The sequence below is a fragment of the Peromyscus californicus genome, unplaced genomic scaffold (assembly GCF_007827085.1).
Source record: "Peromyscus californicus insignis strain IS unplaced genomic scaffold, ASM782708v3 Scaffold_17__1_contigs__length_78620276, whole genome shotgun sequence".
Lineage (NCBI taxonomy): Eukaryota > Metazoa > Chordata > Mammalia > Rodentia > Cricetidae > Peromyscus > Peromyscus californicus.
In genome coordinates, this window is record NW_026294469.1 from 3,285,156 (window position 1) to 3,312,931 (window position 27,776).

Below are 27,776 nucleotides of genomic sequence, written 5' to 3' on the forward strand. Positions count from 1 at the left end.
TTTCATTCAGGGTGGGCCTAGTTTTATGACAGAAGGCCCCTCAGCCTCCTTACTCTCTGTTGTGATGAGCAGGCCACTCCTGACAGTATCTCCCCATCCATTTACATGTGATTTAATTCACAAAGATCCATCATGGGTCAAAGGCTATAGAATGCTGATTCAGTTGTGAATTAGTTTTTTTCCCAAAGAGCTAACCTGAAGCTTAATTCAGGTTTTATCAGTAATGACCAAGATTTACCTATTGTCACTTTTTTTTTTAATGAGAAAAGGTCTAGTTATGTAGTCAGTATCTTCTTGCCTTAGCCTCTCAAATGCTAGGACTACAGGCATATACCAGTACAAATCATGTCACTTTTTTTTTCCCAGGCACTGGGAATTGAACTCAGGGCCTGACCCATGCTGGGCATGCCTAACCTTTATTACGTCACTTTTTACCTGAGGCTTTCTAGAACAGGGAATTTTAACCCATCAAAATGATTCTCACCAAACATAACCATACCAGTTATACTTACAGCTTTTTTAAAGGCCATCTTTAAAAGACTTGCTTTTCAAAGCACCCCTTTGATGTGCTAAAGAACCCCTAATTAAGACACTTAAATTCAGAAAACACCAACATAGGAACAAGTTAGTAATTTGCTGGTGTCTGACAGACATCAGTCACAACATGCATATTCATGAAGGCTCTCTGTCCACCCACCTCTTGGCTGGCCAGCAGCAGCTTTGTACAGTGGGTGGCTGTGTGGTCTACAGTCAGCCTGCCCCAGCCTGTACCTACATCCTGCTGACTTGCTGTGTGGCCCTCTACAACACATGAGCTAGCTGTTCTGTGCTTCAGGTCCCTCGTTTATAAGCCCAGGCAACTGCAGGACTGTTGAGGTTTAGTGAGTTAATGGCTTCATTTCCAGACCTCTTTGGGGTAGTGTAATATTCGTTTTTTTATTTAACAAAATTGTGGGAGTCTGCCGGAGTCCCGCTCCGACCTGCTCTGACCTATTGAAGGGTTCTTGGGTGGAAGAGAGAGAATGAAGAAATATAGGTAGAAAGATAGACTGACCTAGACAACGAGGAGAAAGACAGAGACACAGGTAGCTTCGGGAGGGCCTGGTCAATACCCAGCTGCTCTAGGCGCTTATTCAAAAGGGCTTTTTATATCAATGCCAAGGGAAGAGGCAAAAGACCTCCCCTTGCAAGATCAAAGCACACCGTACAGCCAAGTGTAGACCCTTCAAACACCTGGTAACCATCCCCATGGTCAACTCATCCCATTATGCAGCCCTGCTGGGTAGAGCAAGCCCAGATTCTCTGACCCTGATTAAGTTCTCACTAGGAAGCCTCTGTGGGTCTCCACACAAAATGAAGTGAATTTCAATGAACACATTATTAAAAAGAATAGACTCATAACTTTTGTGCCTTTAGAAAACTAAAAATGCTCTTCATTTAAGATCTGGAAAAGTAATATAAATTACACCAGACTGAACACATTTTCTCTCTCTTTTATGTTGGCACAGTGTGGTATGTCAAGAAGCATGTGCTGTCATGTGCAATTCATATTTTATGCCTCATTGATATGATCTATTTTCTTAACCATAAAAATGTCATCAAGAGGCCAGATTTCACCATATAAAAGTCATATTAATGTCTTAGAATTAGGGAAGTGTGAATTTTGATGCATGATTGGGAAATAAAATGGATTACTGATTTGTCTCGAACAAATCACCTTTTCTCAACTTGCTGAAAAGTGAAGTTTGTCTGTGAAGAGCTGGAGTCAGTTTGACAGCTTATGTTGTTAGGGGTGGGTAGATCACTCTGCCGCCTTCAGAACCAGCCAGTGACCCATCCTCTCCCCGCCATGTGTGCACGTTTTCTTTAAAACAATACTTTGAATTATTTTGACAGTTTCTTATACGTATAGAACATACTATGTCCAACTCAAGTCTCCCTCCCACTGTCCCCTCTGGTTGGTGACTTTTCACTGTGTGTTTCCTAAGTTAGTATCTTCAGGTCAATGGTGGAGGGCAGGTCTGTGATCTGCTGAAGTCGTGGTGTTTCCTCGGGTTTTGAAAGTTCATCTCCTTGTGTGTTATTCATGAGTTTCGGGTTATAAATCCAGCAAGAACTTTGTGTCTTATGGGAAACATTAGGTCATCTGACCAGCTATAATGAGTTTGTTTTTACGTTTAAAGTGAAATGCGGTGTTACAAGCAGAGTCTTGGAGGCTCAGGGACATTTGTGTCTTCCAGGTGCCCTGGTGGCCATGTCTGTGGGAGATAGGAGGGCGTCTTGGTGTTATACACATGGGCTTCCTGCAAGTGAGTCTTACTATGAAGTCCTGTCACTCACTTTCCTGCTCCCTTAGGCTGGAGTCTAAGGATAAATAGAGAGTACATGTGGGGGTTCCTCCATGCTCCCTGAAATAAGGGGAGCTTGGATGTTGTGAAGAATTGGCTGTTCATCAGGATGGAGAGAATGTCTAGGAACCAGAGGAAGCAAGCTGTACCTGTTGTCCGGGAATTCACCTCAAGAAGACTCTTAAGGCTTTTCTGTAGCTGTTATGCAAACTGTTGCTACTATGTGAAGACAAAACAGAATGAAATAAACCCTGTCCCTGCCCTCAGAAGGCCTGGACCCCTGCATGGATGCAGCGCCATCCTGAAGGTGGACAATACCTGGTTTCCACCTCATCAAAACAAAAAGGGTTCCTTAGCAACTGGCCAGACTGCGGCTTCAGGAAGCCGGGGAGTGTCGTCTTCTATTCGCCTGTGATGTTCCCTTCTCACCTAACGTCTTGTACAGTGTTGAGCCTGCAGCAGATGCTCAGTAAAGGTTTTGCAGTTTGTGTAGAGTGAACAGAGGGTGAACCTGGATCAGTTGTCCTTTGTCAGGGAACAGAAACAATGAGAGGAAGCAGGTTGCTGTGAGCAGAATCTCTGCATGGAGCAGGCCTGTTTTAGCTCCGCAGTTAGAGGACGGGTTCCACCTCTGACACCAGGTCATAGGCGACAGATTTTCACTATTCGGTAGCAGTAACACAATTAGAAAACATGGATTATGTTTGGAACAACTTGCTATTAATAAATATACTGTGAAATCAGCCACAGGGGTGTTTCTAGCACAGAGATGAGTAGATGCTTCATCTGAGGGCGGGTTTACCCACACACGGGTCCATGCCTTTTCCATCTCTCTTCATCTGAGGCCGGTTTACCCATGCATGGGTCCATGCCTTCCACATCTCTCTTCGTCTGAGGGCAGTTTACCCGCACAGGTCAGTGCCTTCCATGTCTCTCTAGTTCCCTCTCCTTACCCCACTTTACTGTTCTTACATTTGTGGGTCTGGGAATGGAATGTAGGACCTCATACATGCTAGGCAAATGCTCCACCACCTACTCCTTGACATTTAGTACATCTTGGTGCCTTCCTTCCTGGCTGATCTTGGGCTTTTTATGTAGCTGAGAATGAGTTTGAACTTCTGATTGTTGGAGTCCACTAGGCTTCCTAGTGGCTGTACCCAGCAGGACTGCATGGGAGGTTGATATGAGCACAGGCCTGGGTACCAGTGTTTGTAAGGGTCTAACTAGCAAGGGGGAGGTCTTTTGCTCCACCCCTTGGCATTGTTATAAATAGCCCTTTGGAATAAATCTCTGGGTCTGTTTGGGTAAGGATCCAGGCCCACCCGAGTCTATCCTGTGTTTCTCTCTGCTTCTTAACTCTCTAAGTCTCTTATCCCTCATTCCTCAAGAGTTTTGGGGTAAATAAGTGTGGGGGCTGGTCCCCTACATCTGATCCGGCTGCCTCCACCTCCTAAGTACTGGGGTTACAGGTACAGCATGGGGATTGAGCCCAGAGATTGAGCCCAGAGCTTCATGTGTGGTAAGCAAGCACTCTACCGGAGAGCCGCGTCCTCGCCCATGTCTTGCTTCTGAAGCTCTCTGGATCCTGGCTTCTCTCCACTCTCGCTCTGCTATCCTGACTCAGCTCTTGACAACTCCTTTCACAGTGGGTTCATCAGTCTTCACTTATTTCCAGCTTCCGCTCTCACCTCACCTAGTTTTGCAGTTGGCTGAAGGTCAGAATCCTCCGGGTGAGATGAGAAGTCGGCCATCTTTCAAGGGTCCACCTGCCATATTCTTTCTCATGGCTTCCAAGGAGAAGTAAAGACCAGAGCAGGCCAGTCAGGCACACCTTGGTTAGCATCTTCTAGTCACTTTCTTTCCTCTAGTTTCAGAATAACGGCCATTTTCCTGACAAGACTTCTGAGCCCTTCAGAGCCTAGCTGCTTACCAACTCTTCTCCACCACCCCCTCCCCCTGCAGTTTTACTTTTTTAGAGATGGTGCAGCTCAGGTTGATCACAAACATGCAGTCCTGCCTCAGCCTCCGAAGCGCTTACATCGTAGGTAGCCACAATGTCTGTCTGCCAGCTTCTTGGTGGAGCCCTCTCCTGCAGGCTGTTCCACACCAGCGGAGGCTTACCGTGCTCCTCGAGCATCCTGTATTGTCTCTTGCCTCTGAGCCATTTTCTGGTACAGTTCACAGTCCTCACAATACCTTCCCTTCCTGCCTGGTCTGGCTGCCTTCTTCCCAAGATACCCAGTGTCGCTGCCCAACACTGTTCCTGGCTGCAGCCCTCCACCCAGTGCTGTGTTACAGAGACCACGTGAACCCCGAGCTCAAGGCCAGGGGCTGTGCAAGCAACGGTCTTTTTAATCCATAGGACTGAGAAGTCCTGGGCTGTGTGTGCCATTTTCACAGCAAACGTTGAATCGTGCCACTGTAAACTCCAACACTTCTGATTTCCCATTTGATGACATGTTTTCCTGCAATTGTAGATTATTTGATTGGAAAGGTCTCTAGAACATTTTTATTTTTTTTCCTTCTAACTTGCACCATAAATACAACAGATAAAACAGAAAATACACTAAATATGTTTTCTGTCCAAACAGGGACTGTGAGCAGACAGCATATGCCTCAGAAACACCCGCAGGGATAAAAGCTGGACTAGGAAGGAGCAACGCTGGGGGATGAAGCACTTCCTTCTGGAATTTTCTCTGTCTCTACATAGGGAAATTAATGTGATAAAGTGATCAGTGGGGACCACTGGGGCACACTTGGTGACTTACCAGAAAGCCCTGGCTCACCCACAGCTAGGACTCTGCCTTTGGTCACCTTGCAGGACAAGGCCATTGTAAAGTCAGAGGGTTTTTCTGTCCAGGAGAGGTGAGAGCCAGGGTGTGGTTGCACACGGGGAAGCCTGCAGTGTGGCATCCGGAAGGAAGCTCCTGGCTGCTGAGTCATCCCAGGTCTTGCAGGCTCTTACAGGGCAGCAAATACCTAGGATCATGGTTCATAGAAGAGAAAGCTAAACAGAAACTACGTCTTTGTGCATTAAAAAAAGGTTAATCCTATTTCTGTACAATTGAGAGGATATGTACGAGCAGCCGGGGAACTGACAGGAAGAAAGGAAATGTAGATTATTTTTATTTGCAAATGAAATCACTCTATTCTAATCAACTCACAAATAGAAACATCACAGGGCAGGTTTCAGGAAGCTGCTTAAACATTTGCCCAGTTCCAAATCTCAGTGAATTTCCACACAGTTACAGTGGCCATGCTGGAGCTGCGAAACGTCGGTTAACAGGTTTTACACTTTCACTAGTAATTACATTTTCATTCACTTTTCTGCCACGACAAAAAAAAAAAAAAAAACAAAACAAAACAAAAACAAAAAACTATGATGGAGTTGAAACTGGCAAAATAATAGTTCTATATCCTCTTTCATGACTCATATGACCTTTTGCCTCCATTGCATTCTTTTTCTGCAGGATGGCGTTGCCCCTCACCTATGAAGAAGTTACTACCTTCTCCCCTCCCCTCCCTCCCCTCCCCTCCCCCCTTTTCTCTCCTTCCCTCCTCTTACCACCTCTCCTCTTTAAAAATACTTTAAATTATATTTTTACTTTTTTGTGTGTATTTGTATGGGCATATGTGTTCTTTTGTAGATGGAAGTTTTCCTGTGTCCCACCTGGTCCAGCTGCTCGGTCCCAAGTAAACACACAGAGGCTTATATTAATTACAAACTGTATGGCCTGTGGCTCAGGCCTCTTGCTAGCTAGCTCTTTCATCTTAAATGAACCCATTTCTATTGATCTTTATTTTGCCGCGTGGCTGTGGCATTACTAGTCTGCTGGCACCTTGTTGCTCCTTTGGTGGCAGACTGGCATCTCCTCCACTCCTCCTTTCTCCTCCCTGTCTCTCTCCTTGGATTTCCCACCTGCCTCCAAGTTGCCTTGCCATAGGCCAAAGCAGCTTATTTATTAGCCAATGGGAGCAACACATATTCACAGTGTACAGAAAGACATCCCCAGCAGTTCTTTCTTTCTACCACATGGATCCTGGAGATCAGACTCAGGTCGTTAGGACTGGAGCCAAGTGCTGTCCCCACTGAGTCATTTTTCTGGCTTGTCTCTCCTCCTTTTGAGACGGAGTCATATCTAGGCTGGCCTAGAACCCACAGTGTAGCTCAGGCTGGCCTTGAACTCCAGTCCTCAGCCTCGCCAGTGCGGGTGTTAGCGAGGGAAACTTACCGTGTTCTTGGGAAGCGTCAAGGCTACTGCACTCACATTTGGTTGTGAGAGTACTCAGGCCTGGAAGGAGACGAAGGCATAGGCTGGGGTAGCTGGGACCAGGCGTCTAGGGGCTGGTGATGTTCCCAGTCAGTAGGGAGGACTCACTGTCTATGGTTAGACTCTTCTGCTCATTGGAGCATTGTAAAGCACTAACAATATTCCTTGAGGGAAAGATGACTGATGTCCATCCTCCCTACCCTGGCTTTCCACCAGGCTTCAGCTTAGAGCAATGGTTCTCAACCTTCCTAATGCTGTGGCCCTTTAATACAGTTCCTCATGTTGTGGTGATCCCCCAACCATAAAACTTTTTTTATTGCTACTTCATAACTAATTTTGCTACTGTTATGAATTGTAATGTAAATATCTGTGTTTTCCAATTGTTTTAGGTGACCCTTGTGAAAAGGTCATTCAAATCCCAAAGGGATCATGACCCACAAGTTGAGAACCACCAGCTTAGAAGCTTATCTCTTCCAAGTGAGCAAAGTATCTATAACACATTCACCCCACATTCTGGGGACTCAGGGCTGATAGAACATCTTCCCAAAGATCTATACTTTTTTTTTTTTTTTTTTTTGGTTTTTCGAGACAGGGTTTCTCTGTGTAGCTTTGCGCCTTTCCTGGAACTCGCTTTGGAGACCAGGCTGGCCTCGAACTCACAGAGATCCGCCTGGCTCTGCCTCCCGAGTGCTGGGATTAAAGGCGTGCGCCACCACCGCCCGGCCAAAGATCTATACTTTAAGACACTTACCATGCTTAATACGGAAGGACTATTTTCAGGAATTTCACATGCAGAAATTAATAAGATAAACACTAAAGTGTTTAATCCAGGATATTTATCCAAGCTTTGTTTATAATTGTAGAAAATGGAGAAGAATCTTGATGTGTAATAAAAATCATTCACACACAGACATTCTAATGATGCCATAGGGTCTTTGCCAAGCTCTGAATATAACCATGGGATATTACAAAGAAAAAAATGTGTGTGTGTGTGTATATATATATATATATATATATATATATATATATCCTATACATAAATATGAAAAGGCATATATACTGTTGTTATATATATGCACAAAATATATGTATACATATACATACACATGTTATGTATTTAGTATGATAAGATGTCATATTGTAGTAAAAATGATTTGTATATAAACCAAAAACAAATTTATGGGAAAAATCCTGAAATGCTAGGTACTTCTCTGGCTGGAGTTATTATCTGTGATTTTGACTTTTTCCCATAACTCCACTTAGATCATAGGCTTGTGTACCAGGCCTTTTCTTTTGGGCCACAAACCAGCTCCCAAACCGTGACACAGAAACTTATTAGTTATGAATGCTCAGCCTAGCTTAGGCTTATTTCTGGCTAGCTCTTTTAAATTAACCTGTTTCTCTTTAGCTACCTTATGCCTCGGGGCTTTTTACCTTCCTTTCCTTCTGTCTTACCTTCACTGCCTCTCATGTCTGCCTTGCTGGTACTGCCTGGCTGGTGGCCCCGGGCACGTCCCTCTCTTTCTCCTCATTCTCTTCTTTCTTGTTCTTGTTTCTTGTTCCTAGATTCCTCCTCCTACCTATTCTCTCTGCCCACCAGCCCCATCCATCCTTTCTCTGCCCAGCTATTGGCCATTCAGCTCTTTATTAGACCAATCAGGTGCCTAGGCAGGCAAGGTGAAACAAATGTGGCATAAACCAATGTAACACACCTTTACATGGTTAAAGTAATATTCTTTCGGGCGCCAGGTTCGTATACTATTATAGAACCAGCCTTAATATTATACTATCCCAGGGACCCAGAAGTGATGCTACCAGAGGCGTGGGAATGAGTCTAGATATACGGAGCTCTTTCATCCAACTCGTCTATTCCTCCGTCTGCCATCATAATTCTTCCTGCTTCTCTCGGGACTGGTCTATATCTTTCCCAAGACAGCAACACCTTCATGTTTACAATGCAACATATAAATTGCAAGGTCCCCACCAGAAGTTTCCTGGCCACTTCATTTGCAACCCAAAAGGGGGAAGAGAATAAAGGCGGAGTTAGGTAGGAGCTGGAATAAATCAGAGAAGGAATTTATGTGCTAGGAACACATCCTTACTGTGGCTAGGTGAAAACATTACGGGTCTATCATAATGTCCTCAAACTATAAACTCACAGGTGATAGGGTGAAGAAATCTATACGTCACTAAAAATAAAACTGCCTCTGTTTTTCTCTGCTACCAGTTTTCTGACAGGGCGGGGGAGGAGCACTGACAGCTAGTCAATCTGCATCTCAGCTTGCAGCACCTGGTGAGAGAAAACCCCTTTGATCTAAGAAGTTGCTCCGGGTCAGTGGAAGATCTGAACTTGATTTGCACAAGAAACAAAGCTGTACATTTGGTAGCCTGTTAGTCTCCTAGGCTCAGTGTGTGTGGGGGAGGGTGAGTAGGGCTGGTAGGGAGTTAGTACCTAGTGGAACAGTGTCTGGGAAGCTTAGCTGTTTGCCAAACGGTCTGGAAGTATTTGGGCACACAAGAATTTCATAGCAGAAGAGAGCTAAAATATTAAAAACTGTATAATACCAAATATTCATAAATGGCTTGCCTTTTGACAGACCCTTGGCTGGTCAAAGTAAAGCTTTAATACAGAGCTGAAACTCTATAATATATTCTTGTGGCCCGCAAGAATATTCCATTGCATAAACAGATGTAACACATCTTTGCTCAGTTAAAATAATATTCCACAACAGGCTTGGATTGGTCAATGTCCTCATCTGAAGTCTGAGGATGAATCTGGTACTAACTCATGGGGAGGTGAGGAGATCACGAGTTAACACCAGGAGAACTCAGTCTAAGCTCCATGTTATCCGCATATTCTTCCAGATGCAGCTCTTGTTTGGAGTTAAGGAAACATTAAGTTATTTTCCTTATCAGAAAGAGGAAGAGTCCAGGGGCTGGGGAGATAGCCCAGTGAATAAAGTGCCTGTCTTTACATGTGAGGAGCTGAGTCCAGATCCCCAGAACCCACAGGCACAGCAGCTGTGCATGTCTGTAGTCCCAGCACTGAGATATGGGAGCAGAGACACAAGGATCCCTGAAAGCTTTCAGGCCAGCTAGCCTGGTCTACTGAGCAAGGTGCTAGGCCAGTAGAAATGCTCTCTCAAACAAAAGGTGGAAGGCACCCGAGGACTGACATCCATGGGTATACTTTGACTTCTACACGTGCACTGTGCATAAGCACATCACACCCTAGGTGCATTCATTCATGTGAGTGCCCATGCATTCATACATACACACACACACACACACACACACACACACACACACACACACACACACACACGAACACCATACACCACATACCATACACACACCAGACACACAACACACACAAACACACACACCAAACACAAAAACACACACACACACCAGACACACACACCATCCCACACACCACACACACACACACACACACACACACACACACACACACACACACACACACATTGAAAAGGGACAAGGGAACAGTGATTCCTAGTAGGACTTGAGGGATGGATAGAAAAGCCACCTTGCAGCTGTCCTGGTGCCCCTCTGTAATCCCCTGTGACCTGATTTTTTCATCTCTGAGAGAGCTTGGCCTTCTGAGATCTTTAAATGCCAACAGAGTCAGAAAATATTCAGAAAATGGAAACTGAGTTTTTCAAAAGAGCATTTTTATCCCTTAGCAAATCTTGAAAACTAGCTTGTATATTTTCCCCTGTGAAACTTTCAAGATTCCAAATACATTTTGGCTTTAAATCATGGCTCTTTTCTTATTATTCTTCACAACAAGCATATATAAAGAAAGGGCAAAGTTCAGGAACTCTTCACGATGGTTCTAGCGAAAGCCTGAGCCAAGTCTGATGTGTGGGGAGTAGCCGGGCCCTGGCATCTCCTCTACCAGCTGTGTTCCACGGGTCCTGCTCTCATGCACATAGCCTTTGTTCCTGACCCCCGGGGACCCTGGGGCCCCTCTGCCAGCAGACTGTCCTCTCTCCCTGTGTCCCCATCTGTCATTCCCTTCTCTTTGAGTTCTCACTTCCCACTCACTTTTACACTTTCCTCTTCCAGGAAAAACAAACCAAACACCCTGCTTCTTCCTCAGTATGAGCAGCCATAGTCCTTACCACCAGGATGTTTTCTGTTCCACCTCTCTCCTTCTGAGGAGTGAGCCCCCAAGCTACCCCTAGTCCAAATGTTCCAGACTTTAGGCATTCCAGATGGAGCGTCCCATGTGACACACTCTGTGCCACGTGTGCTGAGCACCCTGAGTGAGACATACAGCTTCCTCACTGACCTGCAGCATCCATCACAAAGCAGCCAGCTGGAGCGTTCACTTCTCTCCCTGGCCTCCCACAATCCTCCTTGCTGAGCAGGTTCTCACCACCCTCTCATCACCTGCTGCTACCACGTTTTTTCTCAGGAGCTTCCCAGAGAGGTGGATGGAGAAGGCAAGGGGAGCCAGAGCTGGGAGACTCCCTTTAGGGATCCATCTAAATGGCCAGCCCCAGGGGGCCTGGGCAGCTGAAATCTAGACTGTGGCTTTAGCAAAGGCTGTGAGGTAGGGGAGAGAGACAGAGTAGCTGGGACAGTGAGCAGAGGCACAGGGAAGCCGAGCTCAATGCCGGGCTGAGGTGAAGTAAGGTACACCTAGGACAGAGCCCAGCCTTGTTGCTACAGAGGGAGGAGTGGGCAGGGACGCGGGGAAGACAGCTGTTTTGTGAACTCCTGTGTCACAGAGGAAGGCATGAGCCCATATTGCCAGGCCCGACTGTCTCTCAGCTCAGGACCTGGGCAGAACTGGGCTTAAAGGTGTCTAGTGGTTCAGCATCCCCGTGGATACCCAAACCTACGGATGCTCAAGTCCCTTCCGAAAATGGAGAGCTGTTTGCATATAACCTGTGCGTGGTCTTCCTGGAACCGTCTCTGTGATACCCAGTGCAGTGTAAATGTTGCATTATCTGCACATGCTCAGTGAAGAGGCGGTGTTTCCCCCAGATCTGATAGATTTAATAACGGCTGATTGAATCTGCAGATGTGGAACCATGGACACAGAGAGCCAAGCACATTTGGAATAGGTTGGTCTGGCATCTTGCCTGGGCTGCCCAGCTTACTCCTATTAGTCAGTCACTATGGTGACAGCATAAGGCCAGGTTTAAACTCATTACTCTCTAAGTTAGCAAGTCACTCAGTTCTGGACACAGCTTCCTTCCATACAGTGACAACAGGCTCCTCTACATGAGCCTCTGGGGATCTGGCCCCTGGGGGTCCACACAAGGTAATGAGGACAAGGCATATTGGGCCATTTGGGAAACTCGCTCCCTCTGCTGGTTGTGGTGCTTCCCATGGAAGGTCCTGACCCCAGCTTTGTCCTGGCAACAACATCCGTACCTTCCGATCCAGGGTAGGGACAGTCCTTAGGTCTTCTGAGGCCCAAATTCTTTTCCATCATGGGAAGGCCTCCTTTCCTGGCCTACTGCCTTCTAAAAAGTTGTTTTTATCAAGCATGCTTCAGTTGCTTGTTTCTAGAAGGTGTCCTGTTGTGACACTGTGTGGCCGTCAGCACTGGTGGGACACGGTGGGACAGTCGGCCCCTAACTTGCAGAGGACGCTTGTCTACAGATGAAAGGTCCCCAGACCCCCAGGGCGCATCTCTGGAAGAATGAAAGGAAATTATTGAGGCGACATGGTAGGGGTGAAGAATCCACTCGTGTGCGTGTGTGTGTGTGTGTGTGTGTGTGTGTGTGTGTGTGTTCCATCCCTACCTACCATTTTCCTTTGCCTTCCTCCTCCTCCTCCTCCTCCTCCTTGACTTTTGACAGTCTCACGCTGTTTTCTTCCCACCCTTACACGCCGCCGTAAACCCTCCCCACCCCACTGTGCTGTTGCCTTTTAACAGAATGGGCATATTGATGAAACTGTAAAGCATATTTACTGTTTCCACGTAGTCATATCTTTGTATATAAATACTTCTCGTGCAGCATGAAGCATTTATGAGTCCCCTCAAGAAGCACGGTGCAGTTCCGTGGCAAACACTTGAGCTCTGCGTGCCGGCTGGAGCTGGTTTTTCAGCTTCTGTTTAAGTGGATTGTCGCAGAGAAGCCAGCGTTGAGTGGAATGACCAAGCATCGAAGTCTGCTTGAGGAATGTGCCAGGTTATAGGTTTCCCTCTACAGCCTGCCGGGAATAAAGAGGCTGTGATATTTAGCTTTCTCTTTTCCTTCTGTAAAATTCAATTTTCTGGTTTGTTTAGCGGTGGTCCTCAACCTGTGGGTCTCAACCCTCTAGCTGTGTCTAATATTTACATTCCGGCTCATAATAGCAGAAAAATTACAGTTATGAAGTAGTAATGAAAATAATTTTCTGGTTGGGGGATCACCACAACATGAAGAACTGTATTAAAGGTTTGCAGTGTTAGGAAGGTTAGAACCACTGGTTAGTGTGCGTTTATATATATATGTGTGTGTGTCTGCGTGGTATACATGTGCCACAGAGCATGTATGGAGGTCAGAGGAGACTGCGTGTGAGTCAATTCTCTTTCTATACTGCATAGGTTCCAGGGATCAAACTAAGGAGGTCAGGCTTGGTGGTTGGCGCCCTTACCCACTGGGCAACCCCACCAGCCCAGCTCTCTTTTTCTAAGTTGATTTCATTTTTTCCCCCTTAGATCAAAAATATCTTTTGATGCTGAGACCTTGTTAGCTTTTGTACTGTTCCTAAGGAATTTTCTTTTGCTCTAAAATTATTTCAGTAGCAGCAAGATATCTATGTGTGCTGATAGCCGGGAGAAGGTTTGGGTCTAAACAGTTGAGGATTTACCCTTAGCATCCACACCTGTCCGTAGTGAGCACACCTGGTCACAGCCACACAGGGCCCGGCCACAGGCTATCCTGGAATGGCTACCCACTACATACACTATCCGATGACACTACCATTAGCAGCCACGACTTCCACCCTCTAACATTAGCCTCATCAGAAAGAAAAGGAACGTTTCCCCATCTGCCCAGCTCCTGTGTTTCTGAATCGATTCATAACCGGATAGGGACGAGGGATGCATTCTCAGCAGACCCTTTTGAAAGCGCCAACAGTAAGGACTATCCCTTACAGACGAGCACTGAGCACAGAGGATTAAAGTGGCCCCACAACTTGACCTCTCCAGAGGTCACAGGGTCTGGCTCTTATGACAGGACACACTGACCACAGAACACGGAATGTTGTCTAACATATTGCTTTTCATGTATGTAAATGGACTGTTGCATCTAGTTTGATGTTGTGTGAGCATATACCTCACAAACCCCATCCATGTTCATCCACATGACTCTACTTTCTTGTTCTGATGGTTCCAGGGGTGCATTTCTATAGTCATTAGTGAGACTGAATTTCCACGTTCCCATGTTCTACTATTGGAGATATTACTATGGTGTAAAACATATTCAGGTGTAAATATTTTATGCTAAAAGCCATACAAAATATTTAGAATTAGTATTGTATTTTTCTAAGAAAATATCTACTAACTAAGAATTATCCCCTCAGCCTCAAAAGCACAGGACCTTCTGGGGCAGCTATGGAAGCTTTTATACGTGGTGTTTGCCAGATGAATGGAATAAACCAACCCTGAGCTTTAGGAGAAAATCCCTTCTTACCTGTGTAGTATTTGGGGTGTAGGGAACACAGCTGCTTAGGGGACAAAGACAGATAATTGAGAGGATTGGCAGGGGCTAGGTTCGGCTGTCGGAGAGTGAGCGGAACCAGCCCTGGTGTGGAGACCTGGAGTGACGGGATTTGGGGTTCAACCCATAACAGCCCGTCTCTCTTTTGTAGAATCCTTAGCTGCTTACTAATGCTTACCCTTCCTCAGATGCAGACCTCGTCCCGTGGGTGGTGAGGCTGCATTGGGTTTTCTCTATGCTGTTTGCTGGCACGGATGATGTTTCTCCCCACTGAGTCCCCTTCTCTGCCAGTGTGTGGGAGATTAAAACTGCTCGCACACCTACCAGGATGCCTGGAGCCAATTCTCCTCCGGCTACTGGTTCTAGTTCCCCATTTATCCCACGTCCCGTGTGGTGGCTCTGTCTGGCCACCCGGCCCACCTCCTTGGCTCCGTTCTACTTTATGTCCCCTCTGGTACTTCCTCATGTCTAAATATAACATCTCACAGATGGATTCCCGGCAACTGACCTCAACTTCTGACCAAGGCTCAGCTGGGCATAGACCCACTTCTGATACCCATCGGGTATGGAGGGTGTGGAGTTCACGCCAAGCCATTTTCCTGCCTCCCGTTTTGCTACCCCAGAGCTTTCCTGCAGCCTTCCCACACATTGTCCTGCCGTGAAGAATGCCTGCTGGGGGTCTTCACAAAATCCAGGACAGCCAGGTGGGAACATCTGGGACACAGGCAAGTTCACTGTTCAATAGTCCCCTGGGATGCCCTTCTTACAGGGGCAGGGACTTGTTTTATGCCAAATAAGCACACCCCTTAAGTTCTGGCCGCCTACCAACACTGCCCTCATCCAAGTAAAACGCAGGCTGTGTCCTGACTGAAGGCTCTGGGTGCCAAATGTTCCTGCCCGGGATAACCCAGACTACACCCTGCGTTCTCAGGGCAGACACTTCTGTAATTGCTTTTGTGAAGTTGTTTGTTTTTGCAGAGCACTTTTGAAGCAGATGCAGACATCTAATCAGAGAGCAGTGGCCGAGCCGAGACCTGAAGGTTGAGCAGGAGTGTTAGCAGGCATCTTGGGGGCTGCGGTCAGTGGGGGTCACTTGGAGTTGAGGGGAAGTGAGGCTTCTCTAAGTGAGATATCTAGTGGACACCTGAGTGTATGGCTGTGAAATTGATGTGAGAAGTTGGCTGGAGGGAGATGTGGTTGTCAGTGGCATACGATGGAAGTGGATGTAGATGGGGAAAGGATCGTGGACAGTTGGAGGAGAGAGGGGATGAGCTAGCTCATGGCCATTTGGAGCTACCTGGGATAGGAGGTGTGTGTGTGTGTGTGTGTGTGTGTATGTTTGCATGTGCATAGTGATGATATTACTGGTAACAGAGAAAAAGCAGCCTTCAAGAGTGTTTCTTCCACAGCAGTGGGGGTTGGGAAACAAAGACAATCAGGGTCAGGACCCAGGAAGCTGCACAGTCAGAACCAGAAAGGCAGCAGAAAGCCTGGAGTCCATCTTCAAGGCCACTGCTGAGGCTAGATGCTGCTTGCTGCCACTTGTCCTGATCACTTGGTTAGCCCTGGGTCTAGATACTGGGCTCAGTAGGCCCCTGCTGGGATCAGCCATTGTCCCCAGAAGCCAGACAGTGCTATCTGTCCTGCTTCTGGAAAGAACCTTTTAGTGTCTTCGCCTTTTTGTGTTTCTTGCTCTAGATGCAAAGTCTTGGAAGGAGACATCAGTGTACTGAGCCCAAGGCATGGGCCCATCTGCCTTCCCTGTAGGGAGCTGGGAAAATTGGCACCTGAAGCATTTAAAGTAGGAGCCACATTCTGTTCACAGAAACGTTCAGGTGACAGGAAGGACATTCAGGTTCCCAGAAGTCAAACAGAGGAAGGACAGGTGCCTGAAATATGGCCTGTCTCTAGCCAGACTCTGGGCAGGTGCTGAAGGACCCCCGTGTGGCACCCACATACCCAGAGGACAGACTCCAAATCCCAGAACTTGGCTTCAGTCTTTCTCAGAGATCAGGTATGATGCTGTTGTATGGGCTTGTCATTGTGACAAGCAATAGGACATCTTGTGGCATACATCTGCAGTCCTAGCACTTGGGAGGTAGAGGCAAGAGGATTAGGAATTCAAGGCCAACCTGGACTGCACAAGAAACTGACTCCCCAAATAAATCAACTAAATGAGTCTCCACACTCTAGAGGCTTTAGTATTCAGGAAGTAAAGATAGTAAAGGTCAGAGGACATTCTAGGAATCTTTGATCTGAGGCTGGGCTGGTTTGAAGTCATACTTCATGTGACAGCCGATTCTCAAAATAAACACGCTGGTAAAACTGGAAATGCCGAGCCAGCACCTTTGGCCATCATTATGCCTTCTAGAAATACACAGATGTCAAAAGTACACAGCTGTCTCCAGACCTTCATCTCCTTCCTGTGTTGAGATGCTCTGATGTAGGCACACCTATTTACTGTGACATCACTTGAGTAATTGACTCCTTAATCCTTGTAAGACCAGAAAGGCAGTAGCCAGAGCTAGAGAATGGGGAGCAGGGAGATGTCCATCAAGGAAAATATTGTCTCAGTCGGACAGGAAGAATAAGTGGTTGGTATTTTGGATGATATGAACAAGCTTAATTCAGTAGTCCCACATTGTAGGCGGGGTGGGGGAGGGGGTGGCTCAGTGGTAGAGTACTAGTGTGAAGTCATGTCTTTAACCCCCAGCACTACACAAATACTTCCGCTAGTACCGTTGTTACTACTCCTGCCAAGTCCTACTGGGTTCACATTGCATACATTTATTATGGCATCATTTTGTACTCCATTACTAATTAAATGTGTCACTATCCAATAAAGAATAAAATTAGTCAACCAATTAGAGGAGGATTTGGAGAACTTACTGGCAGTAATTAAAGTCCAGTTCTCTTTGCCTTGGGTAAACATGACTATGAAATTTCCCTTTGTCATGGTTTGTCAGGTACGTTCACTGGCTGCTCAGTTCAGTGAGTCAAATGTTATAGCAATTTGCTTGTAAATTGGTGAAACAGAAGGCATGCATGAAGAAATGGGGTTTTCTAAGGGGCACCAGGCTCCAGACACAAACACTCCCTGAGAGTTGAGAGTAGCTAGAGGAAAAGATAAAACACAAGACTTAGTATAGGATGGGGCTCAGAGATCCTGGGTGTTACATTTGGTTGCTGTGATAAAATACCATGACCAAAAGCAACTTAAGGAAGAGTTTATTTTGGGTTAGGGTTCGAGAGGGAGAGTCCAATGCAGGGGCCAAGGAAGAAGCTGAGAGATCACATCTCTAATTACACACAGAAAGCCAAGAGCACATGGAAGTTCAGCAAGACTACAAACTCTCAAAGCCCACCTCCAGTGATGTGCTTCGGTAAGGCTGCGTCTGATAAAGGGTCTACAGTCCTCCAAAACAGCTCACCAACAGGAAACCAGGTGTTTAAATACATGAGCCTATGGGGGACATTTCTCTTCAAACCACTAAACTGGGATTTATGGAGTTTCAACTGTTAGGGTCCACAGATCACCCCACAAAGGACCACCACTCATGTATGCAAAAACAAGAGCATTTATTTGTCAAGAGAAGAGTTCCTGCATGCAGGGGTCAGCCACCCAACAAAATGGTGATGACCCCCAGAGAAGCTCGCAGGCTCCTTTTATAGACAACCACAAGGGGATCAGGTCATCCTAAACATGACTGGCCAAGAGAGCAGCAGCCACACTAATATGTTTCTTATTGGCTGGGGCTGTAAGTGCTGAATCATGCCTGATCTGCAATATCTCCCTCCCTCTGCCTTATCAGAAACTGAAACTCCTGCCTAGTGGAGGCTGGGGCCAGGAGAAGTCCACCATGGTGTACTGTGGCCTGTCATCAACCAATTCATAATCACTACCAATTCTATTTACAAATGTTGAGTGGGGCTAAAATGTTCTTCAATAGCAATTTGGGCTCAAGTTCTACACGTTAAGCCCATTGGGAATGATGACTAAATTCATAAGGACTAGAAATCATGTTCTAAGCTGCCAAAAATTTTATTAGTATAAAATATTTTTGTATGTATGTGTGTATGCTCATGTGTGTGTGTTTGTGCACATGTGTGCATGTACTCATGGAGTTGAGAGGGCAGTGTTGACTGTCTTTCCTTATTGTTTGTTCTCTAATTCGTCTTTTGAGGCAGGGTCTCTCCATGAACCCTGAGCTCACTGATGTAGAGCTAGTCTGTCCAGCCAGAGAGCTCTGAGGATCCTCCTTTTCCTTTCCTGCCTTCAGTTCTGTGGTTAATGATGTTCATGGCCATGCCTGGCTCTTACATGAAGATATGAAATTAGCTCTCACTGAACCCTGAGCTCACTGACTGAGCAGAGAGCGCCGGGATCCTTCTGTCTCTGCCCTCCCACCCCCACCCAGCTCTAGGTCTTTGATGGGCACAAACAGGCAGGGCTCCCACAAGGGTGCTGGGGATCTGAATGTAGGTCCTCAGACTTGTGCAGCAGGCATTTTACTGTCCGGGCTGTCTCCTCAGCTCTCCAGTGTAAGAGTGGGATTCAGGGCTTCCATTTTCTTCTTGTTTATTGTTTTCTTCTAAGTTGTCGGTGACCCAAATCTTTCTGGTTGTTTCACTGAGACGGGGTCTGTCTCCACGGCTGGTTTGGACTCACCACAGACTAGGCTGGTCTCAAGCCTTCATTGCCCTCCTGCCTTTGCCTGTAGAGTGATGGATTTGCAGGCATGTGCCCTGTGCCCAGTGACCCACATCTTTAGCTTTCTTGTTTGAGTGTGGTGGTGGGGAGTGAACTCAAGCATGCTGTCCATGCATGGCAAGCACTCCACCACAGAGCTGCATCCCCAGCCTAAGCCCCAGGTTTTTCTTTTTTACTGGAACAGAATTTTTTTTTTAATCAGAACAACTGAAGGACACTAGTCTCTTCTCCAGAGTGGAGACTGTGTGCACATGGTACAAAGCCCCGATGTTTAGACTAAGTTTGGCCTTAGGACTTTATTTCTTAGACTTTTGTGATTTTTTTTTTCAAAAATTCAAACTGACACATAAACACACACACACACACACACACACACACACACACACACACACACACACACGAACACACACTATGTCATGTTCAATTTGGGATACACAGATCTATTTCCTCAAATGTTATTTCTTTATGGAAAACATCCGAACTCTGTTCTCCTTATCTGTGGTCACCCTAATGTGGAATAGTCCGCTAGACTTACGTATAACTAAAAGTTAGTTCCTTTGCATCATTTTCCAACCAGGATTTTACAGAATCCTAACTTTTCTCTCCTTCTAGTTTCTACCCTAATCTTGTTGTCCTGCTGATTCATTGCTTTGAGTACAGGGACCCTTGGTGTGGTTTTTTTCTATTCTGGGCATGTTGGCTTGTGGGATGAAGGGTAGACTTGCCCTCAGAGGTAGAGGAAGACTTGGGAGAGGTGTTAAGAAAGCACACAGAAAGCCTCTGGTGGCCTGTCCTTATCACCAGTGCAATGGGGTCCTCTCAGAAAGAGATGCTAGGGTCAGAGGTCACATAGCACTTTTTGAATTTTGTCTTAATAGTTTCTGGAATGATCTACCTTACCCTTTCCAAGTGAGCAGTTTCTTCTGGGACCCAGTAAGAAGCCAGGAGTGCTTCTTTAGAACTTGGCCAAATGCATCTTTCTGCTGAAAGGCAAAGGACTGGGCTTTCCAGCACAGAATGACGGCTGTTGCAGAGATGGTGGCGTCCTGCAGAGCTGACAGGAACACTCTGTGGACCAGGATTAAAGGGGCCGGTTGCAGACTGGCTGAGTCATATTTTCATCACTGACTCTGACGTGTTTTGAGGATTGGATTCTTTATAAAAAGTCTTTCAAACCAGGTCACCACAGTGAAGCATCTCGTTCCTCCTGCGTCTTCCCTTCTCAATGAAAGATAAAAACCCTCAAGCTGTTTAAATGACTGGATGGAGGAAAGGGATGTCACACCCATGTGCGGATTACCTGTGCAGTGATTGGCGTGAGATGCTTCACCTGGGCCAGATGATGAACAAATTAAGACTGGGATATTCTGATAGGATAGCCAGCCTGTAGGGTAGACTGTGGAACATCCCAAACATCTGAAATATCACTGTTGAGAAAGACAAAACCATGGTGACTGACAGGTGTGTGTGTGTGTGTGTGTGTGTGTGTGTGTGTGTGTGTGTGTGTGTGTGTGTGTGTGTGTCTTTAGACATTTTAGACAAAAGATACAGAAGAGACCTGTATCTAAATGTATCTAATACCTGACCAGATCCTGGAACAGAAAAAAGAGCGCAGTGGGCATTAGGATGGGAAATTAAAGGGGAATTTGAACAAGAACAACGTATTAAATACATTTATTTTGATTATACATTCCTTTCTCATTGTCCTAGTTATCTTTAATTGTCAACCTGATGCAACCTAAGTCATCTGATAAACAGCTAGGTGAGATTGACCTTGCGTGTTTGTGGGGGATTGGCTAGATTGTTGGTTGATATTAGAGGCCCAGCCCATGTACACAACACCATCGTCTAGGCAAGGTGGTCCTTGGCTACATAAGAAAGCTAGCAAGGCGCGAGCCTGTGAGTGAGTGAACCAGCAAACAGCGTTCCTCCATGGGGTTTCAGCTTCAAGCTCTGGCTTGACTTCTGCCTTGACTTCCCTCAATGATGGACTGTGACCTGTAAGTGAAAGCCAAGTAACTCCTTCCCTCTCCAGTGTGCTTGGAATGTTTTATCACTGCAACAGAAAAAAAAAAACAACCCCAGAACAGTCCTGAAAGTTCTAAGTTTATGGAAATTCCATATTTTGGGGTGATACATGCTGAAGTATTTAGTAGCAAGCATCATGATGTCTGTCATTTTTAAGAATCAAAACTTCGTGTGTGTGTGTGTGTGTGTGTGTGTGTGTGTGTGTGTGTGTGTGTGTGTGTGTAGCAAATGTGAACAGCAGATGAACAGCCATTAAACTTTTTTTTTGAGATTTTCTGTAGGTTTTCAGACTATTCAAAGTAAAGCATTAGGAAAAGTCATTATTAAAATGCTTCTTAATTGATCAGTATATTCACTCATTAAATTAGAATGCTCAAGTACGGCCCTCTTGAGGTTCACTGAACCTGTTTGCCTGCTAGTATCTGCCTCCTGAACCCAGGAGCAGTAACACAGCTTTTAAAAAAAATTGGTTAATGCATGCATTCATTCATACATCCATGTATTATTCTATTCATAGCAAATTCTATTCATTCATAGCAAATATTCAGTTCAGGAAGGCCCCGAAATGAATAAGCGGCCAGCTGCAGCAAGCTGTAATTTCAATGACTTTGGAGGGAGCCAGGAAGACTTCTGTCTTATCGCACCTACTGGCCTTGAAGTCTTTTGAAGTCAAAAGGCCTTTTAAGTGTCTTATCTGCTTCATCAGGACACGTTTTAAAAGACTACCGTGTGTCTCCTAAGTAGACAGAGCCAAGGCAGCTCTAGCTTGTCACAAGTGTTTGAGAGGAGATTACCAGTCCACAGTTTTCAGCTATTTCCCTCCCACTCCTTATCTCACCTTTGCCCCCCCAAATATTTCCTTGCAAACGCCCTTGGCTTTCAGCTCCCCTGCTCCTCGGCCTGCTGCTTTCTAGTTTCTCGGGGCCTCTCGTTCACGTGAGTGAATCTCAAGGCTCACTCATGTATGCTTCCAAGTGTTGTCAGTGGTGGGAGACCAAGTGTGGGAGGAGGAGGGTAAGTTGTTTAACAGAGACGGCTGGCTGGAGCTTGTGTTACGCTTTTCAGTGACCAGTCAGCAGGAAGTAGACCCTGCCTGCTGGCTTACCATGCTGAGCAGGTTGTGAGCACCCAGAGACTATTCACTACTACGGAACAGCCTTTGAAAGTACGTATGTCAGAGGGGATTTGCTGCTGAGCTGGAGCACTGTGTAAGAATGGAGCCGGGCGGTGGTGGCGCACGCCTTTAATCCCAGCACTCAGGAGGCAGAGCCAGGCGGATCTCTGTGAGTTCGAGGCCAGCCTGGGCTACCAAGTGAGTTCCAGGAAAGGCGCAAAGCTACACAGAGAAACCCTGTCTTGAAAAAACAAAAAAAAAAAAAAAAAAAAAAAAGAATGGACAGCAGGTTTCCACAGTGGTGCTGGATCCATCGAACTGTGCCAGCGGAATGAAAAGTGAATGCAGCCCACCCATCGCCAGAGCACTTGCACATGTGTGTCAAGGAACCTCGGAGACAGGTCCCAAGACAAAACCCGGGAAGGGCACATTTTAAAGTGGATCGTCCCGTCTGCGTGGTGCTAAACGACGGTGGATAGACTCAGCATGTTCATTAAATTAGCCCAGGTATTAGGTTCACACAAGCCGAGGCCCCATCTGCTTACTGAAGTCTCCCCCCTTCCCACTCCTATTTCCATCTTTCTCCCTTTCCCCCTTCCTTTGCAGTATCTCATGTAGCCCAGGCTGGCTTCAAACTTGGAATGTAGCCGAGGATGACCTTGAACATCTGGATCTCCTGCCTCCTGGTTTATGTGGTACTGGAGCTTGAACCCATGGCTTCCTATAACCCGATGGCTCCTATAACCCCTATGGCTTTGCTGGGGATGTTCAGTAACTGCAATGTTTCAGAAGAATAGCATAACACCTTGAAACAAGCTAAGCTAAGCTCAGGAGTCAGTGGCCACTAATGATAATCCATTGAATATTTTGTAGGAGCTAGGACTGTGAGAGTTTGGTGGGAGATAAAGCATGCTCAGAAAGATTCTTGTATTCAAAACGCCTCATTTATTGTCCATCTGATTCTGTTACCTAAATGTGGGTTTACTTTGACAGGACTGAAACAGGTATATGAGCAGTTGGAAGGGCTCTACATTTGTTACAGTTTTTCCAAGCAGGAGTTCTCGAATTTCCCATAAATCCCTTCACTGTGCAACTATGGCCGGTGTCTTTTGGAAACCTCCATTTCTACCTTTAGGTATTGCTTTATGGTGTTCAGACCACCTTGTAATTCCTAGTACTTCTGTATCAAGGAGGAAGTTTCCCCACACATTGGTGGAGAGTAGGGTGTATTGAATTAGATAAACAAACAAACAAATAAATAGAGAGACATGACTACTCCTAGGTATGGTGGAGGAGAAGGTTTATTGTAGATAAAAGGGAGAATGTAGCTAGAGGCAGAGCTATCTGGGAGAGTCCAGCGTGGACATGACCCCAAGCCATGTGAGGAGATGGGGAGGGGAGAGCCAGGAGAGGAAAGGGGCTAGGGAGCCAGAGTTGTTGGATTATATAGGGAAGGGCAACTGAAAGAAGAGCTGGACTGAAGAATGCCAGCCATACCCTGTAACAGGTGGGACTGAGGGGTGCTGGGAGAACCTGGTGGCCAGACCTGCTTTGCGATGTTAAATAGGCACCTCAGTTACCCATTTGTCCCAGGTTGAGACCTAACAGCATTACTCACAGCTCAGGTAAGTATTATTTCCAAAACTGAAAAGCATAGGCCTGAAGGGCACAGAGCTGGCTGGGACTTAGGGCGTTGTCACAGCTGTGACAGTCTTCCTTCCCTAGAGAACCAGGCAAAGGGGCTTCTTACATGAAGGCAGACTCTGTAAGGGAGTGGTGGTTCTCAGAGTCAGGTGAGAGCCTGTGGGGTCCCCAAGGCCAGAGGACCTCATTTTTACCGTTAAAGATCTAACTGGGGTGAGATCTTTTCCAAATACTTCACCCAAGCAAAACATGTCACTACAGAGAGAAGTAGAAGCAGATATGAAAACCCATTAATCTTCCATTCACTCTGACAGTTAAAGGGATTTACAAAAACAGCTCTGCCAATGTTCTTGTTTGAGAAAACACAGCTTTTCATAACCATACTATAGCATTTATCTTAGGATATAATGGTGCTGCATTCAGCACTGTTCCAAGGACAGACCTGACAGGTGTGTGTGTGTGTGTGTGTGTGTGTGTGTGTGTGTGTGTGTGTGTGTGTGTGTGAAGAAGAGACACAGAAAAGCTGGGGGTTGAGCAGACCAGGCCTCAGATGAAGAAACTTCAGCACCCTGGAATCTCAGCGTGTTTATTAAGTAAAGTTGAATAGAGAGGTGGGGTTATTGCATACAGCTCAACAAGGAAGTAGGCTATTACATGCAGACAAACAAGGAGCTTGGGCTTATGATACACAGCTGGACCAAGGAGGCGGGTTTAGCTAGTCTTGTAGGAGCAGTCTCTGCAGGGGAGCAGTCTTCAAGTCCTAAACATCCTGGTGAGGAAAGCTAAGTGGACATTTTTTGCACACATTATCCACACTCACACTTGGATGGAAGATGAAGGCTTTGCCATTTTGCTCTGAGCCTCACCAGGAGGGATGTGAGTGGGGGGTAGGTGTTAGGGGGAGACTTTGCTATTTTTCTATGCGTCTGAGGCTTTGGTCCTTGACATGGCTTTGCTCATGTCAACAGCACAGTTCATTCAGGACTTTACTCACTCAGGGCTTCCTACATAATGGAGTTCTTACTTTAAATGAATAATAATATATATGCTTTAAATTTCTCAACTATAAGCCAGGTGGCAGTGGTACATATCTTTAATTCCAGCACTTGAGAGGCAGAGGCAGGCAGACCTCTGTGAGTTCGAGGCTAGCCTGGTCTACAAAGCAAGTTCCAGGACTGTTGTAGAATATTTATATACTATATGAAGATTATATTTGCTGTGATTGGTGTAATAAAAAGCTAAATGGCCAATAGCTAGGCAGGAGGTATAGGTGGGATTTCCAGGGAGAAAAAGGCAGAGGAGGAGGAATCTAGGTACACAGGAGACATGGAGAGGAAACAGGAGGTACAAGATGAAAGAGCAGTAACGCCACGTGATAGAACACAGATTAACATAGATGGGTTAATTTAAGTTATAATAGCGAGTTAGGAACAAGCCTAAGCTATAGGCTGAGCTTTTATAATTAGTAAGAAGTCTCTATGTCATTATTCAGAAGCTGGCTGGCGGGACAGAAGAAGACCCACTACAGTCAGGACAGTCAGGGCTACACAGGGGAACCCTGTGTTGAAAACAAAACAAACAAAACAAAACTTTCTCAACTGTGATTGTTAACACGTCAATAGAAGAATCAACAGAAAAGATTTTTGGGTTCTTCTATCATTTTTTAAAGTTTAAAGAAATTTGGAGACGAGAGAGAGAGAGAGAGAGAGAGAGAGAGAGAGAGAGAGAGAGAAACAGAAAGAGAGAGAGAGAATATAGATTTGGGCTCCTAATTTAGAGTTTGAAGTATTAATATTAGATAATAGTTCTCAGACTTTAATAGTTCTCACATATACCATACAACTTAAACCATCAAATGTGGAAAATAGTTAAAACCCCTACTGTTGTTGTTGTTATTATTACTATTATTACTATTATTTTGTTCCCAGGGATTGAGCCAAGACCTTGCTTGTGATTTGCTATTGGGTTACATGCCAAGAGTTCTCTTATAGTATTTTTTTCCCCCAGGAAATAGAGCCCCACAGTCCTCTTTTCCTTCCTTTCTCCCAGTAGATGAGGTCACCGTTCTGGCTCTAGTGGGTTAGCTAACGGCAGTGGTGCAGCCTGCTCAGACAGCCACTGTAGAACCTGTTACTTGTGGTGTCTTGGGTCCAGGGATTTGGGGAACAGGAAGGTTCATTGACATGATAATGCAGATTTGTTTAGACCTGTGCTCTGCTGTCATCCGTTGGCGGTGTCCCCTCTGTCCTTTGCATCCCTTAGGGATGCCTGTAGCTGGAGTTTTCTCCAGTCCCACTCGGGTCCTCAACCGCTCAGACCCAAGTAAACACACAGAGACTTACATTACTTATAAACTGTATGGCCATGGCAGGCTTCTTGCTATCTAGGTCTTATATCTTAAATTAACCCATTTCTTTTTTTTCTTTTTTGGTTTTTCGAGACAGGGTTTCTCTGTGTAGCTTTGCGCCTCTCCTGGAACTCACTTGGTAGCCCAGGCTGGCCTCGAACTCACAGAGATCCGCCTGGCTCTGCCTCCCGAGTGCTGGGATTAAAGGCGTGCGCCACCACCGCCCGGCAAATTAACCCATTTCTATTAATCTATAAGTTGCCATGTGACTTGTGGTTTATGGGTACTTTTACATCTTGCTTCTTCTGTGTCTGGCTGGTGACTTCTGACTCAGCCTTTCTCTTCCCAGAATTCTCCTCTCTGCTTGTCCCGCCTATACTATACTTCCTGCCTGGCTACTGGCCAATCAGCATTTTATTTATATATCAATCAGAGCAACACATTCACAGCATACTGAAAGACATCCCCAGTAGATGCCTAAGTCCCTGTGTAGAATGGTGCACTTAAGTGTAGCCTATGCACATCCTTTTATATAATCTATAGGTGACTAATATGATATAAGTACTTGTTACACACTGTATTGTCAAAGACTACAGTCAAGAATAATGTACACACTACCAATGTGATATCCTCCACCCCAACATTTTTGGTGCTTGGTTGATTCACATTTTGGATATCATAGCACCAATTTGGAGGCCTGACTGTATAATTACAGAGCTTGAATGCTTTTTGAGGAAGGGGAGTGTGGAATAAACTGCAGAGATGTTGGGCGTTCTTGGGCTATATCTGGGCATTTAAGAGTTGGAGGTGAAGAGAGCAGGACCAGAGCCCACCTTCCTTTCTTCCTACGTTTGTTTCACTCTGGTCACAGGCAAAAGAATGATGGGAGTCAACAAGAAACATGGTAAGAAGGAAACAGGAAAAGAAGAGGCCAGTGCAGACGGCATGGGGAAAGAGGGTGCGGCCCCACCCAATGGCTGTGTGGGTCTCAGTCTGCGACTGGGATCTCTCCAGTACCCGGACCCACAGGGACTCCTAAGAGAACCTCAAGCTTTACTGTTGGTTCCTGCTCCTCCAAGGACTTGGCACACTGTTCTTTGTGCTCGCCACCAGGCTTCTGATATAAACCACGAGGCTGTACAGGCTGGCTGAAACTCAAGACATTTGGTTAAAATGTGACAATGCAACCATGTGTACTGAGAGGAGGGAGGAAGACTATATAGTTTTGAGAATAATAAGCTTGAAAAGGTTGCAGCTGAGTAGAGATGTTCACCAGACAGATAGAAATGGGATCTGCATCTTGTAGCCTTGGGAATCACCATCCTGTAGAAATAGTCAGAGCTACGGACAACGTGACTTTAATCTTTTCTTCTGGGTGATGCTGGGGATTGAACCCAGGGCCTTTTGCATTTGAGGCAAGTGCTATACCACTGAGCTATGCTCTCAGTCTACACAAACTATATCTCTCTTGCTTTTTCAGCTTTTCCATGTGGCCTATGTTTTAATCAAATTTGCAAATTCTCCACGCCCTGATCTTTGGGTCTTGGAAAGATCTGTAGACTTTGGAAGCACCTACTCACCATGGCAGTATTTTGCTCGTAAGTAATCTTGTCTTCTGTGCT

At 45.8% G+C, this 27,776-nt stretch overlaps 1 protein-coding gene across 1 annotated transcript in view; it reads left to right on the forward strand.

The window, feature by feature from the left end:
- Lama3 (laminin subunit alpha 3) overlaps positions 1–27,776 on the forward strand; it is a 250,328-nt gene that overhangs the window by 30,890 nt on the left and 191,662 nt on the right. The window contains exon 3 of the mRNA XM_052741546.1: positions 27,635–27,752. Coding sequence (XP_052597506.1) covers positions 27,635–27,752 — 118 coding nt within the window. The remainder of the gene's footprint in view (positions 1–27,634; positions 27,753–27,776) is intronic.